A 16638-nucleotide genomic window follows, 5' to 3' on the forward strand; every position below is an offset into this window, starting at 1 on the left:
TTAATTTTCTTAATATGAACAATCCAACCAAGTAGGAAAATTATTAATCTAGTGTGTATTTTGAACGACTAAATAACTTAGTAAAATAATGATATTAAATGTATAATTCAATGTAACCAAATCTAATATTCTTAAAATTTACAATCTAACCAAGTAAGAAAGTTTAATAAAGCAATATATTCTGAATTGGTAAATAATATAGTACGGTAATCATACCTTAAAATTTTTAATGTATTCTCTTAACAATATGTACTAAAATTAAAAGCAATTTTTGATTTTGTGAAAGGAAATAATCTTTATTTAAGAAATTAGTAATGTTTGCACTTTATTCACCCTCATAAAAAATAGGGTAATACAAATATTACTATAATAATTTTTCCAAGAAATAAGCATTACAAATTCTCATCAAACTTAGCTATCTTCGCTCTGTCCGCCGCTGCATCTCTCTGTCTCCCTTCTCCAGACTCTTCAAAGTTCAAACTCACTCTTTAAAGTACCTACAGAGACAAATCTCTTCAAAAATGGCTTTTGCTGCAAAACCTACTAATGGTTGCCTAGCTTCAGTTAAATCACTCTTCAATCCTCCTTCTAAAGCTTCACTCTCACACCCATCTCTCTCAATCCCTTTCAAATCCATTAAACTACAAATTTCTTGCTCCAACGCTTCCACAATTCCACTCTCTCTCAACAGGAAAGAGCCTCTTCTGAGAGTTTCTGTCATCGCCGCTCAGCAAGAAGAGGACAACCCTGTTCTCTTCGACGGAGAGGCTGATGGCTTCGTCGAGGAAGCCAAATTGTATGTGGGAAATTTGCCCTACGACGTCGAAGGTGGGGATTTGGCTCTGATTTTCGAGGAGGCTGGTACTGTCCAAGTAGTCGATGTATGGACCTTTCAATTACTTTAATGTATTTGATTAACTTACTACTTATTTGGGTGTCAATTGATGACTTCAAGATTGAATTTTTAGATAGCAGTGAGTTTTGATATAGTGGGTTGCATTGGTTGGGCAATTATTTGGTGTTTCAATTTGTGGTCTAGTGTTGATTTGCAGATGATCGATGTAAGGATCTTTCAATTACTTTAATGCGTTTGAGTACTCCATTTGGGTGTCAATTTATGAGTTCAAGATTGGATTTTTATGTAGTAGTTGCATTTGAATTAATATAGTGGGGTGTCAATATTTGAGTTCAAGGTTAAATTTTTGTATAATGGGCTGCATTTATTTGGAGTTTTGATTTGTGGGCTGATGTTGATTTGCAGATTATTGTCAATAGGGAATCTAACGAGAGTAGAGGGTTTGGATTCGTGACGATGAGTAGTGTGGAAGAAGCTGAGAAAGCTGTGGAAATGTTCAATCGCTATGTAAGTTTGATTGGTAATTGCTGAGGTTCATATTTACATAATTATATTGTCTGGTTTTTTGGTTGATGATGATGAATTATTGATATGGTGAAAATTGTTGTTTGTTTTTCTATGTAAGAGTATTTGAAGAGGGGTGTAATGTAATACTATGACACATGTATTTTCATAGTATCATTTTTCTGAGGGAAGCAACATCGCTTCAAGGACTTGCTATATAATAAGGTTTGCGAAGGTGTCTTGATGTGATGACTAAAAAGAACCTCGCATCCGTGATTTTGTTCTTTAAAATCGAAACTTTATGCGTGGGGAGGAGCTATATTAGGAGTATTACATTCTAGTTCATGTGAAGAAAAATCCCATTTCATGTAAAAAGTGTGTTGTTTGTCGACCTTTTGTTTAAAAGCATGCTTCATATCCCCCCAAATCCGTTTGAACAGGATCTCAATGGCCGATTGTTGACTGTTAGTAAGGCGGCTAAAAGAGGAACAAAACCCCCTGCTCGAGTGTTTACACCTCGTTACAGGATATATGTAGGTAACATGCCTTGGAGTGTGGATGACGAAAGCCTTGAGCAGATTTTTAGTGAGTACGGTACAGTTGTGAGTGCTCGTGTCATCACGGATAGAGATAGTGGAAAATCTCGTGGTTTTGGCTTTGTAGTGATGTCAAGTGAAGCTCAAATGAACGATGCCATTGCCAACCTCAATGGAGCGGTAAATCTGCTCGAGCATATCTCTCACTCTATATATATGTGTGTGTGTGTCCGTGTGTGACAGATTCAAGATTCGTAGAAACTAAAAATATTTAGATTGTAATAATGTTCTTCTATTGTGGACTTTGTGCAGAATTTGGAGGGTAGAACAATAAGGGTGAATGTGGCTGCAGATAAACCACCAAGAGACAGTCTCTGAGCTGTGCAACATGAGTCTCAGGCTATTGTGACAGATTTTATTCTTTTGTGGTAGATTACCATCGATGTGCTATTGTGACAGTTTTGTTTTCATTAATCTTTTGATGCCAATGTTTTTACTGGACTTGTTATATAGATTTCATGCATGCTGGATAGAGTTATACAATGGTTTTATTTTTTAAATTTCATAATCATAAAAACTAGGGTTGATTGCCTGTAAACTCATGAAGATCCAGAAGTTTGGTCAAAATTTGATTTGTATCATCACAAATTATGATTTTTTAAAAAATTCGCGACTGTCCCACGATGGAATGGTGCACATGTGAGCCTCCATACATATTTATGTAGGCCAATCTATTGAAGATGTGGATACTCAATTAACATTACAAACTTCTTGTTCAAATAGATGGAGCAAAGGAATTCTTGCCGTGGTTAAAGTTTTTGTTACAAGAAATTACAGATTGGACAAGAAGACAAGTTTTCGAGAATCCCAAATGATATTTTCATGACTATTTGACAAACAATAATTTGCAGAACAACATTAACTTGATGCGTAACCTAACTGTCTCGACTTCAAAACTGCAGGCCATGCTCCCTTGCAGCATTGGCTAATGCCTCGATCCGGCCATGGTAGGGGTAACCACCCCGGTCGAAGGCCACCTTCTCGATCCCTTTCTCCAGACAAGCTTTAGCTATGGCTTCACCCACTCTCTTGGCAACATCCTATCCGCAAGAAAAAATTTTGTTCCGACAATATTAATAACAATGTTATGAATTATAAAGAAGCAATAAGGTTGGTTAGAGCCTTTTTTATGCATCGAAAAAAAAAGGTGCAATAAGGAATCTTAGACAAGGCCTGCCTCTTAGTGATATGCCAACTTCCAAAAACCAAATAATTACATTTCTTTAACTTAATATCACTCTTTCATTTAACAATTCAGCAAGAAATCCATCATTTTTCTAATTAAGAGGCTCTTGAAAATTGTTTGGCAAGAAAAACTCCTGAACAACTTCTAAGTTGTAAAATTAAGTTCCAAAGCTCCCAAAAATAAGTTTCTAAATCCTAACTTTCTTTCATAATCTTATAACCTTTATTCAAACACTCCGACAACTTATAAGCTTTTGAGACATTATGTTTCATAGGCTGTGAAACCCTTTAAGGAATTGTCAGAGCTTATAATCTCTCTATGTAAGCGCTTAGCCAAATACCCCTTAGTTCATTCCTACATACTCCTAATGATTTCATTCACTACCATTACATTCAGGAAGGATAACTTATTGGGCATAAGCTTTTAAAGGTCAATAATTTTTTTAATTCATCTGCGAGAAAAAATGCAAGCGTATTATGCCCCTCTACATAAAAGAAGATGGTGAAAACGTCGTTGAGCTTACAATAGTTGGGCCAGAGCTGTAGTCAAACTCCTCTGAGATAGGTTTTTGCATCGTTGAGGCTGAAGCAAGAGTGTGCATCTTTGTATCATCAATTACTTGAGCATAGATGTGCTTGTTGGAGCGGAAAACACACAATCTTGGCCTCTCGGGCGTCCCTTCAACCTGAGAATACTCGGATTAACTAACCGTGTACGTTATAGGTCTTGCAAAAAAGTAACTATGAGAGAGAGATACAGCCGAAGATAGTAGAAAAACAGGACAACAATGCTAAGCTCAGAAATAGCAAATTTTTAGCACTCAATCTCATAGCTTAATCCATCTACCTTGTCATAAAAATGAAGATGAACAAACATGACCATGAATGAGTTTTACTATCAAACAGTACATATTTATGATAATCTCACCAATATCAAGTCATCTTTTACTCAAAATAAAGCTACATTGTTAAATAGTTCAAAAAGATTCATAGCTATGAGACTATGAATAAAACACGCTACAGATTTATCAATAATACTAGAATAATTTGTATGTATTCAATGCAATAAATAGGTTATATATAACTCAACAATTGATACAAATAATAGAATTACTCAAGGAACAAGAAAATTATACTACTAAGTAACTGAATGATCGTCTTATGAAACACAATGTGATTAGCAAGCAACAATAAAATGTTTCTTATTTTTGATTGATTATTCTTATACATACACGGAGTGAGTCCATGTTTCTGCTAGAAGGTCACCCGATTGGTTGATTTATTTTTATTTTTATTAAAATTAGCACTTGGTGATTGATGTTCTTCTATGCGTCTTAAACTTGAAATTAACAGTTACCTTCTTGCGAATGCGAATGTGACGAGCAGTTCGGTCCTCTCTCCGGGTGGTGGCGGCGGCTTCGACGACGAGGCGGCGGTGGGGAGCTATTTGCACGGAATTGGGGCAAACTCCATTAGAGAGCTGGCCGTGTTGGATTGTTGTCTGAAGAAACGATAGCGAAATGGAAGTGGAATTGCACCACATCTCTCTCTCTCTCACTGAGTCTCTCTCTGTGTAACTCTGTTGATGAAGCAGCTAGCTAGAATGCAAGCATGAGGATAAGGAGAGAGAAGGATAGGAAAATTGGGCCAATATATTGGGCTTTTATGTAGAATTGGGTTGATTGTGTTCGGCTTTTCATAAATATTTAGGGTTGATTTTATAATTGTTAAAATTAAGGTGATAATACATTTCAGATGTAGATATTGTTATTATTAAATAAAATTGGATTTAGAAATTATGGTGATACTGATGCTATAAAGTATTCCAACAAAATCTATTCCAATATAAAGAATCATGTTTACTCCCATATTCCAAAAAATCAAGTAGTATATAAAAGAACAAGATTAATATATTTGGGAAAATGAAACAATAAATATGGAAAAAAGAAACAATATTCAACACTATGACTCGTGACTTAATTTAGAAAGCAAAGAAACAATATATGAAGGTAAATTATCGGAGTTAATACATATGCACGGAGTTGCTTTATTTCATGAACGCAGCGCAGAGTTATACACTGTGTTGCCTTATCATAAATATATACAAGACATGCTCGTAAAATTAGCGGTCCCGGAGTTGCGCCTCTCGGCTAGTCAGTGGCACGTAACGAACACCCGTCTCACTCTGGATGTTGACCGTGCCATCTGCGTTCTTGTCGACAACCTTCAGTTCCTGTGAGATTGTCCCAACGGGGATCACCAATCTGCCACCAGGTTTCAGTTGTTCGATGAGGGCTGGGGGTATTTCTGGTGCAGCAGCACCGACGTGGATGGCATCGTAGGGCGCAAACTCCGGCCATCCCTGCCTACCATCTACAATAACACAGCATAGATGATTTAAGGAATGGAAAATGACAGCTTCAGCACATTTATAAACTGACAAGAAATATATAAATTGAAGTGATTAAAGGTGTTTGCTTCTAGTGATATCCAAACTAATCTACCATTTTAATTGATGTGATTGATTGATTTTGAGCTAGTTTGACCATCTTATTCTTCAAATACTCAATATTATATTTTAGGGTCCATCATATCGCCCAAAACAAATGCCCCATAAACGATACTAGCAATGCGATAAATTATGAGTATGAGATACCAGCAACATGGATTGAGAATGATCCTTCTTTCAGAAGCGAAGCTGCAGCACTCTTCTCTATGTTCTTGATCGAGAATTCAGCCAATTCAGGAATATGCTCGACACCAACAGTTCGGCCTTGTGCTCCAACCATAACAGCAAAGCAGGCAGTCAGATAACCGGTTCCTACAAAAAAAATTTAACAAAAGCTCAAACTGTAATGAATTATCCAGGAATGGAAGCTAAGGTTACAGTGTCCCAAATTAAATAACCAACACTAATCAACATATGCACTAAGTCATACTCCCTCCGCCCCCTAAAAATAGACATTTTGGGGAGGCACGAGTTTTAATGCGAAATTGGTAAAGTAGGAGAGAAAGAGATAAAGTAGTTGAAGTAGTGTTAGTGGATAGTAGGACTCATATCATTACTAGTGTAATGTGTGGTGAAAAAGGTTTCTACAAATAGAAGTCACCTAATTTAACGGACAGGCCAAAATGGCAAAAAGACTATTTTTTTGGGGATGGAAGGAGTATTTGCAAAATGGTATTAGAACTTGTGCTCCGACCATAACAGCAAAGGAAGCAGTCAGATAATCTGTTCCTAGAAGAATAATTTACCCAAAAGCTCAAATTGCAAAGAATTTTGCAGGAACGGAAGCTCAAATTTACAGTGTCCCACATAAACAACAATAATCAACATATGAAGTTATATTTGTAAAATCGTTTTACAAAATCTTGGGCACAACTATATTATGTTCCTCAAAATGGACCAACCATCTAAAGAACAAAATCAGAACAGAAAGTATGCACTGTAAATCTTTACCAGAGCCGACATCCAAAGCATGCATGCCAGGTTTAAGATGGCTCTCCAACAACTCGAGGCACATGGCATGCATGTGAGGTGCAGAGATAGTAGCATTGTATCCGATCTGCATAGGACTATCAACATATGGGGTTGTACCCTCTGGAACAAACAAACCCCTGTCAATTGTTTGCATCACTTCTGCAACTCTCTTTGATTTTATGATCCCAAAACTCTGCAAGTGCTGCACCATTCCCTCATTCTTATTGATACTGCTACCTCTCCAGTATTGCTGTTACGGAAGAGAAAACGAACTTGAGATTGGATGCGATGTAAAGTTCCTCTCATGATCAGTTAGTATAGACACCAGGAAAGCCACATGATAAGATCATATATCCACATAGGCCTATGAAATAACAATAAATACAAACAACTCACCACTCAAACACATTTTTACTAAGGAAAAAAGGCTAAAACAATTTCTTCCCAAACAACAAATAATGTCATTTACTGCATTTTATAAAATAAAAGGCTCTACCTAATCATCTCTATCAGACTATCACATCCAGCTCCTACTGTGGGTTAACTTAGGTATCCAACATAAGCAAAGAACGCGTCAGATCTTATAAATCACTCATCACAAAATAGTACTAGCATTCTGCCTTCTTCATTCTGCAATTCTAGTAGTTCTGTTTTTATGTGAACTAAATCGATGGATTCATTTATCTTTGCCATTTATAATAGCTAAATTTAAAGGAAAACACTGGACATACTAAGAATTTCCAGACATAATCTTAGAAAAAGCCTAAATCAAGCTCCAATTAAACAGAAAAGCCCTAATCAGATTAGTATTTAGCTTCAATTAGACTCAATCAGGTCGATATCTAGCATTAATTAATTTCCCTCAGTCAAAAGCTGTAATTAGTACTCCTAATCCACACAAAAACAACAAATCTATGATTGCAAATTCAGCTCGACAGAATCGTTACTGACAAATTCCAACAACGAGCTCTCAGATTCAAATACTAATCAAAACGTGAAATAAACAATCTTTGAGTAAAGAGACTCCAATACTTCCAGATTTCAATCTCGTTTCACAATGCAAATGCACACAGACTGCGTCTGCGTGCGTGAGCTTATGATCGCGAGTGGTAATGAAATAGAGTAAGGATACCTCCATGCGGTAGAAAAGAAGGCTGAGGATGCTCCAGCGCCGAAGAGAGAAGGTATGATCGTTTCACGGTGGCGGTGGCTGCGAGGAGTGAAGTGATCAAGGATCAAACTGGAGGCGCACGGTAGCTGAAAAACTACGCCTTGAGCGTATGATATCGACATAAAGCGTTGAATGGTTAATCTATAAATAATCATCTCATCCTTATCAATTTTTATACTACATATTTTGAAATTTTGGTTTTTGAAATTACTTATTTTATCCCAATACTTTAAATTTGTATTTGATCAATCATTTTAAATAATTATTCTAAAACTAAAATTAAATTTTTATATACAAATAATCATCTTCGACTATTTATATAAAAAAATTTAGATAGTACACATAATTAATACTCCATTCTCTCTGTGTATAAATTTTTTTTTTCTTAATATTCCATTTTCGATCTTTCATTAAAATTAGTTTCATATTAGAAATGAATTGTTTTTACTTTATTCATATTTTTTCTCACTTATCTTAGGCTCCATAGTGGAGAGGAACACCCACCACACCTCCTATGCATCAAAATCATCATTCTGATTACATTAATACATTATGCAACATGTCCAATCACCTTATTATTCTATTGGTTTTCCCATAAAATTTTCATGTTTAGTAATCCTTTAAATAAAAGGAAAAAGTTAATTAGGGAAACGATATTCGTGCCCTTAATTATTTTATTACTAACTATGAAAAAAAACTTATTTACTAGGAAGAAACTCGACTTGAAAGAAACAGATGTTTATCTGTAACACTAGAAAAAGAACATATTCACTTTTGTTTGTTTTGAATTAAAAGCGCAAAGCGCAAAAGAAGAATGCAGGTACCTCACACTTATTATGGTTGCATGAGTTATTCTTGTAAGGAAATATTGCCAGACAATATTTATCTTTTAAGAGCATTAGCAATGGAGGGCCGATGGGAGAGCCTTCCCCATCGGCCTCCATAGCCCCACCATTGCGGCGGAAGGGCCTTTCGACGGCTCCCCTCTCTCTCTCCAAATGGGCCGATGTATCGGCCTTGGCCGTCGACGAGGGCTCGTCGATCGGCCCTCCATTGTGGAGCAAGGGCCTCTCGACGGCCCTCCTTTTTTTTTAATATTTTTTTATTCCATATTTTCTACTATAAAAAATACCATATCCAATTATTTACATTTCTCACACCAACATCTTATCTTCTCTCATTTTATCTCAATACACTTTCTCTCTCTAGTGCGTTATTAAATGTCTTCCGGTAGCGATTCCGACGACGAAGTCATAAATCGAGCGGTGTAGCGCGTGCTTGCCGGGGCAGCACGACGTCGTGAAGAAGCAAACCAACGAAAATTTCGTATTAATATTTTTTTTTCTAATAAAAAATTAAAATAAAATAGTGATGATGTGGAAATGAAATGGAATGGGAAGGCCCTATGGGAGGGCCCTTCCATTGTGGAAAGATAGGCCATTTGGCTAAATGCTGATGTGGAATGGGAGGGCCCTATGGGAAGACCCTTCCATTGCTAATGCTTTAAGAAGATAAAGTGGTCACTCGCCTGATTATCTTCTCAATTAAATTGAGAATGGTTTGGAATCCGGCTAAATTGTTTTGAAGAATGGTCTAGACTTTCCTACATTATCATTCTCATGTACTGAGACTTTCCTCCAGTCATTGTTTGTAATAATTCATATGGATTAGTATTTTATAAAGTCATTTAGTTCTTGTTTTCATACCTCCTATTTTGATCCTGTACAAATACAAGTACATTTATTTTAGCACTAGAGAGAGGATACTGGGGAAAGTCACCATTCTGATTAGGGCTGTCAATTCGAGTATCCGTGGATATCCGATTCGAAAATTTTGGATACCCGACCCTGAAAACCCCAAAATCACATACCTGATACCCGATCCTGGGTACCTGGATACCCGACTCGGGTATCCAGTCCTGATTTTAATGTACTAGGATTGCTGACTGTTTGAGATATTCATCTGTCCAAGTTTAGTTTGATTCTTGGATGAGGAGTCGGTGTTCTCCGACAAATTACTAGAGAGCATATTGTTTTGCAGCTCAAGAAAGTTAAGTTGAGGCGGGTAGATTAAGGTATTAGGAATGCTGTCATTGAAGTTCTCTCCCAACTTGAGTCTCACTATGCTCATAAACGTGCCTAAATCATGAGGAACGGAGAAAAAAAATAAATTCATCTAAAGAATAAGGATCCCAAACTGTCCATATTCACACAATCGGGCTGAGAGGGAGAGGGTGGGGCGGGAACTTCTACGCTGCAATGGGCGATAGCGGCGGTGGACGGCGGCGGATAGAGCGCCGAGAGGTAGAGGTAGAGGGAGAGGGAGAGCCGAGACGGAGGAAGAACAGAGGTGAGAGGCGCATTGTGTAAGTCAGTTTGAGTTTGGAGAATTGGAACTGCGGACCCTCATTCATTAGTGTTTTAATTGAATAGATAATTTATAAAATTATAAAAAAATATGTATAAAATAAATAAAAAAATCGGGTAATTCGGGTATACCCGATCGGATATCGAAACCCTATCGGGTATCCAATTACCCAACTTTTTCGGGTTTGGATATCGGATACCCAATACTCCTATATCCATTTTGACTGGCCTAATTCTGATAACATTATACAAGATGCTCAATCACCCTAATTATTCTATCATATTTTTCCCTGTAAAACTTTCATGTTTTATAACCCTTTAGAAAAAGGAAATAATTGGGAAAACACTATTCGTGCCTTTAATGTTGTTACTCTATTAACTATGAAGAAGAGCTTATTTTCTAGGAAGAAGCTCGACTTGAAAGAAGAAGAAGGTGTTTATTTGTAATACTAGAAAATGATCATATTCGGCTCTTAATTAAAAGTGCAAAATGAAGAATGCAAAATCATTGAAAAACAAGATCATATTCATCTTGTGAGAATTATTGTCAAACAATTATTCACATTTTTTAGAGGTAAAGTGGTGACTCACTAGATTCTCTTCTCAAATAAATTAAAGAATGATTTGGAATCCGACTAAACTGATTTGAAGAATGGTTTTGCAGTCTGCCTTCAGCCTTTATTTAAGATACAATACACTTTCCTACACTATCTATGTGCATAGACTTTCCTCCACTCACTATTTGTATGTAGTAATATCAGTTCAACTAGTTCTTGCTTTTGATCTAAAATGAAATTATAAAAGTATTCCCTTTGGATCCGCCTAAAAATCTAAGATGAAATTATAAAGAGTAAAGGCCAAAATAGGTCCTGAACATATGACCATTTAACGATTTTGGTCCTAAACATTATCTTTTGAATTTTTTGATCCTGTATATATGAGAATTTGATCATTTTGGTCATCCGTCAATATTTCCGTTAGAAACTAACGGTCAACGGGTTTAAACCCGATTTTGACCAAAATTAACATTTTAATTCTGATTTTCTCCTTAATTAATTCACTAACTATTATTATAAATATTCTTTTAAAATTAGAAAATTAGAATTAAATATTATGAAAAAACTTGGGGGATTGTTGAGAAGGTCCAGCACCGCCGCCGGAGAAGTGCTGGAGCTTCGGGTGGTGGTGGTCGGCGATGCTGAACAGCGGCAAGGCGACGGCAGAGGTGTAGGGGTTCGCCGGCAGGTGCATTTGCGCTCACCTCTGCTTCGACTCCGGTGAAGTCAATTTGGACGGCAGCGGCGATTTGAATCCTTTGTAGAATGCGTAAATATTCCCCAAATTCCCGCCCGAGACCATCACCCAATCGGGGACCTCCCAGTCGATTTGCTGCAGAATTTCGATCGCCGCCGTCTTCTGCCCTTCCAATCGGAGGCTATTCAGCGAATTGGCTAGATAGATCGGAAGCTCCGCCGTGATTTGCTTGATCAATTTCATGCAGCCGTCGAAATCGGTGTCGATGCTGAGGACGAAGGCGCCGTTTGCGATTGGCTGGACGAGCTGCGCCATGTAGATCTTGTTGGTGGGGAGGAAGACGATGGAGGGGATCCCGGCGGAGGCGCTGTAGGCGGAGAGGGCGGCGGAGGTGTCGCCGGTGGAGGCGCATTGACCTGGCTTACCAAAACGGTCATGCCTAAATCCTTGAAGCTGCCGGTGTGGGAGATGCCGCTGTGCTTGACCCAGAGGTCGTTCATGTGGAGGAATTGTTTGCAGAAGCGCTCAGCCCAGAAGAGGTTGGAGTTGCCTTCGAAGGCGGAGACGATGTCGGAGTTGTCGATGCCGGGGAGGACCCACTCCTTCTTGGACCAGACGCCGGAGCCGATGTCGGAGTTGTCGATGCCGGGGAAGACCCACTCCTTCTTGGACCAGACGCCAGAGCCGTCCAAATTGACTTCACCGGAGTCGAAGCAGAGGTGAGCGCAAATGCACCTGCCGGCGAACCCCTACACCTCCGCCGTTGCCTCGCCACTGTTCAGCATCGCCGACCACCACCACCCGGAGCTCCAGCACTTCTCCGGCGACGGTGCTGACCTTCTCAACAATCCCCCAAGTTTCTTCATAATATTTAATTATAATTTTCTAATTGTAAAAGAATATTTATAATAATAGTTAGTGAATTAATTAAAGAGAAAATCAGAATTAAAATGTTAATTTTGGTCAAAATCGGGTTTAAATCCGTTGACCTTTAGTTTCTAACGAAAATGTTGACGGATGACCAAAATGATCAAATTCTTATATGTACAGGACCAAAAAATTCAAAAGACAATGATAAAGACCAAAATCATTAAATGGTGTTCAGTAACTATTTTGGCCTTTACTCAATTATAAAAATCACTTAAAATTCATGATATCAATTTCAATTTGATTACCAATATATATTGGGTTGGACGTTTCTTTACTTATATCTGGCCCAATATCTTAACTTGGGCCTTCTGTTTGGATTGGCTCTTGGAGTACTACATTGTCTTTTATTAATAGTTTTACAATTAACAACATTAATATTAAAATGAAAATAGTATATATAAGAAAAAAATATTAAAGTATTTTTAACTGAAGTTGAATCAATGATATACAGAGAAAAAATTGTGATTTATTAAAAAGAAGAAAGAGATTAATTTTTATGGAAAAAACAAATATTTAGGGACGGAAGAAGTATAAAATTTATGAAGTATGGTTAGATTGTGATTAATGGCACACTTCAAAAATAGCCAATCATATAATTTTGTCATTTTTCTCAATTATGACAGTGAAATAGATGTGGAGAAAAATAAGTATGATTTGAAATCCAAAATATTTAGCCTAATCTTATCATACTATTTTTTTAATACTAATATTAATGGCTTTTGTGAGTGATATATAACTTTGCATACAAATTATGAATTTGCTTCCAACGTTTTACACAATTTCTTCCAAACATATGTAATTGAGAAAAATATCAAAGTTATGATATAGTATTTGATTATTTTAAAAGTTTCAAGTTAATAATATTTTATGCAATTGGCCTTATATGAAAATATATTTTTTTTACAAATTTTCCTTAAAAGAGAATGCACGCCCATAGTAATATGATATAAACATACAAAATAATGAAAGTCCAAGGTGAAAGTCGATAGAGTATTAAGAAAAATAACGACGAAACATAATTTAATTGGTAAGATGTTTCATTAAGTGAATATAGACAAATTTGAGTTACCTATTGCACCATGAGCGTGAACAAGTAATTCTAGTGCACCGATCAGTGACGATCTGCACTAAAATTAGTTGGGTGGCTATCTACACTAAAATTAGTTTGAAAAATAATTAGCATATACTAAAATTTTGAATTGGTCGTTGCAGCAATAATGTAGTGGGGGGGAAATGAACAATCGACATTTCATTTTCTGGAGTAAAGTTTGGGACGCATGATGGGACAATAATCGTCTTTTTCCAAAGTGAAACTGCCAAGAATTTCTGGGTAGTGGATATATATATAGCTTTAGTTCCATGTAAAAAAGATTAAAGCATTTACATTATGGATTAACAATAATAGCACACGCAATACGGAGCGAGGTGGAGTTGGGGTTCAACCATCTGAACACAGGTTCATGAAGGTCGCAAAACTCCATATATATTACCAATCTCACGGTAGTAGTTCCACCTTAACCTTTCGGATTGATAAATTAATCTTTTAAAGAAAAGTTTAATATTCCGTTGTTCTGAAGTCGATTTTAAGAAAAAAAAAATATGTAAAAATGAATTTATGGACATTATACATTTTCAAAAATAGAAAAAGTATATTTGCTTATCGTTCTCCATCAGAAGTGTTGTATGGTAAATTACTCGTTTTTATAGGAGGCCAAAAATATGGTACTCAGACGATTTTTCCTAAGTTTGAATTTAACAATGACGTAAGAACAATGTTGATCATCATATACAATCTCATATATGCAAATATTTATTTCAAAACAATTAAAGTAACATATTGGAGTATGTTGTGATAGAGGAATCAATGTGCCGTCACGTACATGTGGAGTTTTTTGTGCCAAATATATCCTAATCCTTGGTAACACAGTGACGCAAACAAAGATGATATCTCATCATCTCATGAAGTTGGTAAAATAATTAATTTTTAATAAGTTTATTTATTGCGTTTTTTCTCACCAAAGGGATAAAATTGCAGTAGATGACTCAGTTGACTGAAGAAATAGAAAAGCTTTTATTAGTATTTTTTATTTGTGGACTATAGTACTCTTATTTAATTTTCAGACTGGAGTGTGATATTTGGGGTGTGAGACAACTGAATCCAATAAAAATATTACAAAAAGCCGAACCAAATACTGATTTTTCATTATTATTTCAGATCGAGTTAGTTTTGGATATACTTCGCCAAAATCTCATAATCATATGAATCACATATCATCACCGCCGGTGGTATCTACAATCTACGATAAATATAAATGTATTGTATTATAAAACAAATGAAGCATTATATTTATTTTTAAAAACAATATCTATATTAACTAACATAAAAATATAATAAACCAAAGCTCTTTTTTCGCTCACAAAATACATCATGCGAGTGTTTAATTTATTAAAACTATACGTGTTGACTATTCTGTGAGACCGAAAGAGTATTATATAATCCTATTACAATTATTCTTCAATAAAATTTAACCCGGATAGAGAACAAAACAAGCTACCACTTAGTACTAATTTAATACCAAACTTGAGCTAAAATAAAAATATACTAGGTATTTCAAAATGTTATCAAATTATCTACGTCAAATCTAATTAGCATGGCATTCATGTAGCCGGCGATCTGAATTGAATAATCTATTCTTGTCTAAGTCCAATTTGTGGTTCAATAGGGAGTGTGGAAAACGTTATTAAATTAAATTTATTACTTATTTAAATCAAATATCAAAGTCAAGTCTTTCGTTTGTTATCTCATTTTTATTTATTTTTCCTATTCATATTTTCCTCAAGGAAGCTGACCCGAAATTTCTTAGTCTTCCCTAGATTCGATTTTTCCAACTATCTTTATTTCTTCCCATATATACCCCTTTATTTTATCTCTATATTTAAAAGGATGGTTTCAAGTAGGTCCATCTTGAGATTTGCGCTTACTATTGTTTATATCATTATATGGGTGTGTTGTCTGAAATTTTCATATTTTGTTACGAAGGAATCAGATTAATAAGGTAGAACTAACACTATATGATAGTAGTATTTATATTAGACCAAGTATCAAATACTCCTATGCACTATACTATACACAAAATCGAACAACATTCATAAAATTATTCAATCTTAGTTATTCATCCACTTGAATACTACTTCCCCTTCGTTCCATAGTAGTAGAGTCATTTCATTTTACGTATTCATTTTAAAAAAATAATTATAAATAGATAAAGTGGAGAAAAAGTAAAGTAAAAGAGAATATTGTTGATAAGACTCTTCTCTATATTATTCTCTCTTTTACTTTACTTTTTCTCCACTTTAACTATTTATTATTATTTTTTCAAAATGAGTGCAGAAAATGAAATGATTCTACTAATGTGGAACGGAGGGAGTACTTCACAACATAATGGTTTGAATAAAAATGGCCGTAATTATCTTGTAAGCAAATTAGTATAGTTAGGGCATCCACTATAGGGGCGGCGCGCCGGCCGCCCCGTTTGCGGCTTAGCCGCGGCGGGCTATAGCGGAGGAGGCGTCCGCCCCGGAGGCGGACGGGCATTCGCCGCGATTGCGACGAGGACGGGCCGGAGGAGAGAGACGCGCGGCGGCCGCCGCGCCTATCTATTGTGCGGTGAAACCGGCGCGGCGGTCGCCGGTTTAAATTTTTTTTTTTTTTTTTAAATTTCGAATTTGTAATGGTTTTTTTATAAATATTCCTCCCATTTTCATTTCTCTCCACACACATCTTCACACCCATTTCACTTTCTATCCAAATTTTCTATCTCTAAAAACTTTTCAATTATGGATGATTTGTGGAATCAAGCATGATATTCTTTGATTCAAGAGGTGCAGAGGGAGGCCGACGAGGCGGCGGCGGCGGCGATCCCTCGTGAGATTCGTCATTGTCGGACAATCTCACGAGACCATGTCGGAGCCGTTTTTCTCTAATTATTTTTAGTCCGATAATTTTAATTGTAATTGAATTAAAATATACAACAAATAAAATAAAGTGAAATGTGGCTAAAAAAAAATGTCCACTATTGCTGCGGACACTTTTTTTTGTGGCTGTGGACAAATAAAAAGTGACTATAGAAAAAAAAAAATTGTCCACTAAAAGTGTATTCACCTCTAGTGGATGCTCTTAGTAGCTACTCTTAGTATATCTTTATTAATAGATGACCATATTTATACTTTCACTATGATCATGCTTTTTAAAACATAAAATAATATTTTTTGTATTACGTTGTTTACTCATAACA

At 36.1% G+C, this 16638-nt stretch overlaps 3 protein-coding genes across 3 annotated transcripts; 1 reads left to right on the top strand and 2 right to left on the bottom strand.

The window, feature by feature from the left end:
- Positions 1-392: 392 nt before the first annotated feature.
- LOC125189208 (31 kDa ribonucleoprotein, chloroplastic-like) lies at positions 393-2392 on the top strand. The gene is made up of 4 exons (XM_048086488.2): positions 393-881; positions 1262-1363; positions 1801-2076; positions 2209-2392. The coding sequence occupies exons 1-4, from the start codon at positions 522-524 to the stop codon at positions 2272-2274; spliced, it is 804 nt and encodes a 267-aa protein (XP_047942445.2). The 5' UTR covers positions 393-521; the 3' UTR covers positions 2275-2392.
- Positions 2393-2650: 258 nt separating this feature from the next.
- LOC125189209 (large ribosomal subunit protein uL18c-like) lies at positions 2651-4731 on the bottom strand. The gene is made up of 3 exons (XM_048086489.2): positions 4499-4731; positions 3666-3827; positions 2651-2996 (listed from the first exon to the last, which is right to left on the bottom strand). The coding sequence occupies exons 1-3, from the start codon at positions 4682-4684 to the stop codon at positions 2847-2849; spliced, it is 498 nt and encodes a 165-aa protein (XP_047942446.1). The 5' UTR covers positions 4685-4731; the 3' UTR covers positions 2651-2846.
- A 386-nt stretch (positions 4732-5117) lies between these two features.
- Positions 5118-7915, bottom strand: LOC125186662 (protein-L-isoaspartate O-methyltransferase 1-like). The gene is made up of 4 exons (XM_048083078.2): positions 7755-7915; positions 6602-6872; positions 5798-5962; positions 5118-5514 (listed from the first exon to the last, which is right to left on the bottom strand). Exons 1-4 carry the CDS (start codon positions 7758-7760, stop codon positions 5264-5266), a joined length of 693 nt encoding a protein of 230 aa, XP_047939035.1. The 5' UTR covers positions 7761-7915; the 3' UTR covers positions 5118-5263.
- Positions 7916-16638: the final 8723 nt, after the last annotated feature.

The sequence above is a fragment of the Salvia hispanica genome, chromosome 5, assembly GCF_029641045.1.
Source record: "Salvia hispanica isolate PSC_SH4W2 chromosome 5, Shi_PSC_v1, whole genome shotgun sequence".
In the NCBI taxonomy this organism is placed as follows: Eukaryota; Viridiplantae; Streptophyta; class Magnoliopsida; order Lamiales; family Lamiaceae; genus Salvia; species Salvia hispanica.

What these genes read in the sequence shown, in the direction of transcription:
- LOC125189209 (XM_048086489.2), bottom strand. Translation starts at nt 4,684, where the DNA reads ATGTGGTGCAATTCCACTTCCATTTCGCTATCGTTTCTTCAGACAACA. An exon ending in ACATTCGCATTCGCAAGAAG is followed by an intron (nt 3,828 to 4,498) that starts GTAACTGTTAAT and finishes GAGTATTCTCAG; the next exon opens with GTTGAAGGGACGCCCGAGAG. An exon ending in ACAGCTCTGGCCCAACTATT is followed by an intron (nt 2,997 to 3,665) that starts GTAAGCTCAACG and finishes TCTTGCGGATAG; the next exon opens with GATGTTGCCAAGAGAGTGGG.
- LOC125186662 (XM_048083078.2), bottom strand. An exon ending in TGCTTTGGATGTCGGCTCTG is followed by an intron (nt 5,963 to 6,601) that starts GTAAAGATTTAC and finishes TTTTTTTTGTAG; the next exon opens with GAACCGGTTATCTGACTGCC. An exon ending in ATTCTCAATCCATGTTGCTG is followed by an intron (nt 5,515 to 5,797) that starts GTATCTCATACT and finishes GTGTTATTGTAG; the next exon opens with ATGGTAGGCAGGGATGGCCG.
- LOC125189208 (XM_048086488.2), top strand. Translation starts at nt 522, where the DNA reads ATGGCTTTTGCTGCAAAACCTACTAATGGTTGCCTAGCTTCAGTTAAA. An exon ending in TGGAAATGTTCAATCGCTAT is followed by an intron (nt 1,364 to 1,800) that starts GTAAGTTTGATT and finishes CCGTTTGAACAG; the next exon opens with GATCTCAATGGCCGATTGTT. An exon ending in TTGCCAACCTCAATGGAGCG is followed by an intron (nt 2,077 to 2,208) that starts GTAAATCTGCTC and finishes GACTTTGTGCAG; the next exon opens with AATTTGGAGGGTAGAACAAT.